This window comes from Myzus persicae, unplaced genomic scaffold (assembly GCF_001856785.1).
Source record: "Myzus persicae strain clone G006 unplaced genomic scaffold, MPER_G0061.0, whole genome shotgun sequence".
NCBI lineage: Eukaryota > Metazoa > Arthropoda > Insecta > Hemiptera > Aphididae > Myzus > Myzus persicae.
The window spans coordinates 274,737-277,704 of NW_019103489.1; the positions used below are offsets into that span (position 1 = coordinate 274,737).

At 34.3% G+C, this 2,968-nt stretch overlaps 1 protein-coding gene across 1 annotated transcript; it reads right to left on the bottom strand.

Moving 5' to 3' along the window:
• Positions 1 to 382: 382 nt before the first annotated feature.
• Positions 383 to 2,341, bottom strand: LOC111034600 (adhesive plaque matrix protein-like). Its single transcript, XM_022315887.1, has 3 exons — positions 2,198 to 2,341; positions 971 to 1,058; positions 383 to 812 (listed from the first exon to the last, which is right to left on the bottom strand). Exons 1-3 carry the CDS (start codon positions 2,216 to 2,218, stop codon positions 469 to 471), a joined length of 453 nt encoding a protein of 150 aa, XP_022171579.1. The 5' UTR covers positions 2,219 to 2,341; the 3' UTR covers positions 383 to 468.
• Between the last annotated feature and the right edge of the window lie 627 nt (positions 2,342 to 2,968).

A 2,968-nucleotide genomic window follows, 5' to 3' on the forward strand; every position in this document is an offset into this window, starting at 1 on the left:
GGTGGTTATAAAATATCCATATCCCCTCCCATAAATATTTGTATGCCTATAACTACGTCACTTCCACGCTATTCCTACTATAGTAAAGTTGTAGTAGGTACAATAATATACTGTATTGCTACTATAGCTACTAAGGTACGTGTCGTATTTAAAAGCTCTTTTAAGTCTTAAGCAAATACATAGTACTTATATATTAATATATTATACACTATATACTATATATAGTCATAGTGAACTATACATTATATTATGTTGTATAATTATTGTGGATAATACAGACATAGGTACACCGTAAATAGGCGTTATTAATCATATTCATATGATATATTGTATGACGCTATCTGGGTAGGAAATAGGAATAGAGAAATAACAATAAAATCAATTGATGAAAAAATTAAGATCACTTTTTTATTGTTAAAGACTTATCGAAAACTAAGGTTGTTTTGAAGGGAGGTTGAATATCATTTTTTAATAGTGGTAGGCGACCGGGTATGCTGCCTTGTAGGCTGGGATGTAAGTCTTTTCGTACTTTCCAGGCCAGTATTTGCCATCGTCTTCAGGGTAGCTCGGGTATGCGGCCTTGTAGGCTGCAGGGACGTAAGTCTTTTCGTATTTGCCTGGCCAGTATGAGCCGTCATCTTCATGGTAGCTCGGGTATGCGGCGGCGACATAAGCTGTTGCTGGGTATGTTGATGCCGGGTATGTAGCTGGTGCGTGGTATGCAGCTGCTGTTGCAGGATAGGTGTATGGGTAACCGGTGTAACTAGCGTAGGAGAACGATCCAGGGGCTGAGGCAGAGTAACCCAAAATCGCTGTGGACAAAAAAATAATCATTCAACGTCGGCATAATATTATAAGTTGATCCGATTCGGATTTACAAGAACTATTTCGAATCTTGCGAAGTATATAGGTATTATACTATTATATATAGGTGCACTATAGTATTAAAATGTATATTATCGGCACTCACGAGCTGGGGCAGCGGCGATGTAGGCGTGTTTCTTTGCTCTTACTCCTTCTTCGGCGGAAACGGAGTACACGGCCAAGGCGATGAATATCTGAAAAAAAATTGAAAATAATTCTTATTTGATGTCGTGAATAAAATATATATTAATATATTATTATGGGTAACAATATTTGGTATAAATTGTAGGTGCAGACATAAACTAGAGTGTATTTTTTTAACGACAAATCACAATGCGATATGTATTCGTAATTTTTATTTAATTTTTTAATATAACAATTAAATTGTAAAATTTACAATTTGTGTTCTGTATAGTGCTTTAGTTCAATAAAACAGAAGAAATCCATCATAATGGATATAAAATAATTAAAGGTAAATAAAAGTGCACTGCTTGGAAGTTTTTGTTGGCTTTTAAGCGAGTTTAGTAAGTACACAGCAGTGGCTCAACATTTAAAACTGAATCGTATTCAATACAAATTACAAATTTGACTGATTCGTTTTTCTTTTATATTATATATTTAGTTCGATTTATATGCTCATGAAAAGTTATATACCGTTTTACCGTAGTACAAATATTACATAATATATCTATGTTTTTCCTTACTCAGATAATAATATATTTAATAACAGAAGCTAGTTGGTTCAAGACATGTAAGTCTTGAGAATTTCTCGACAGTTGTTCGCTCACTAAATATTGTTGGTATATATATTTTTTAATCGTGCACTTATAAGCAATCGCGTTATAAATTATAATATAACGCCAAATATTGAACAAATATACTTTAGTAAACAGTTAACATCTAGGATATCTGGTTAAAATTATGGTAATGAATAATGATTAAGCATGTTTGGACAACAGATTGACGGTTATAATTGGTGAACTATTTAATAATCATATTGATCATACCCACAATATGATATCTATTATCTAATAATTATATTTGAAGGTCTCTGACTTGTTTAGACGCTATACTGGATCGAAATATTCGCTGTTCGTCAAGGAGAAATTACATTATAAAAACCTTTCAAGGGTCTAGAATTTTTCGAAAAATATTACTTTGGTACAACTGAAATTGACGTAGGAATTTGGATTTACTCGTATTATAATCGATCGTTTTAACATTGTATGTAGCTATATAAAAATAATAATCTATCAGCCGTACAAGTAACAAGTCAATACTATTTGCGCTGCGATGTAATAGTATGTAATATTGTGTTGTTAAAGTCACTCACCAGATATTTGAAAGAAGCCATTTCGTGTTTGGTGATCTTCTTACGTTGTCTACAACGAATCTGCAAACTTCAACCTGTGGTCGATGTGTATACTCGGGATGTGAGGAGATGTAATGTGATGTCGATGCCTGGTACGGCGGTCTTTATAAATAAACGGCCGGTACCTATCGGTATCCAGGGTGTTCCGGCTCCTACCTAATGTTCAGGGCGTTGCCCGTCCGAAAGGACAAAATCCGGATCATGCAAAAACAATATACATTATATACATATGTTATATTTATTTATACACACTGAACAGTGCATGGTCACAGTTAAACAGCGAGGCGACGTGACAGTGACCTTGGACATTGATCTTATAGATCGACCAGTCGCACTGTACGAAAATGTAATAATTTTTTAAGCAATTTAATAAAATAATAACGACAATGAAAAGCAGACACAAATTAGGCGTTGCCGGACATGATGTAGGTAGATTACCTAGTACTTACGCAGTAGGTGTTTCACCTACCTACTGCATGCGAGTGGACACCACACAATATTATAATTATCGTTTATAATATGGAAATATTATCCAAAATGTGACGTTGCACTTCGCGTAGAACGTGTTGAATACTCGTCTAACTCTTGTATGGCCTTATATCTAATATTATAGACAATAATAGACGACAGACGTATGTGCACAGTGATTGCAACAAAACGTGCAAGAATAGTTATTCAGGTTCACGGTGGTGGAGTGTTGTTGCGAGTAAATAAAAATTGCTTATATAATTG

What these genes read in the sequence shown, in the direction of transcription:
- LOC111034600 (XM_022315887.1), bottom strand. Translation starts at nt 2,218, where the DNA reads ATGGCTTCTTTCAAATATCTG. An exon ending in TGGCTTCTTTCAAATATCTG is followed by an intron (nt 1,059 to 2,197) that starts GTGAGTGACTTT and finishes ATTTTTTTTCAG; the next exon opens with ATATTCATCGCCTTGGCCGT. An exon ending in CATCGCCGCTGCCCCAGCTC is followed by an intron (nt 813 to 970) that starts GTGAGTGCCGAT and finishes TTTTGTCCACAG; the next exon opens with CGATTTTGGGTTACTCTGCC.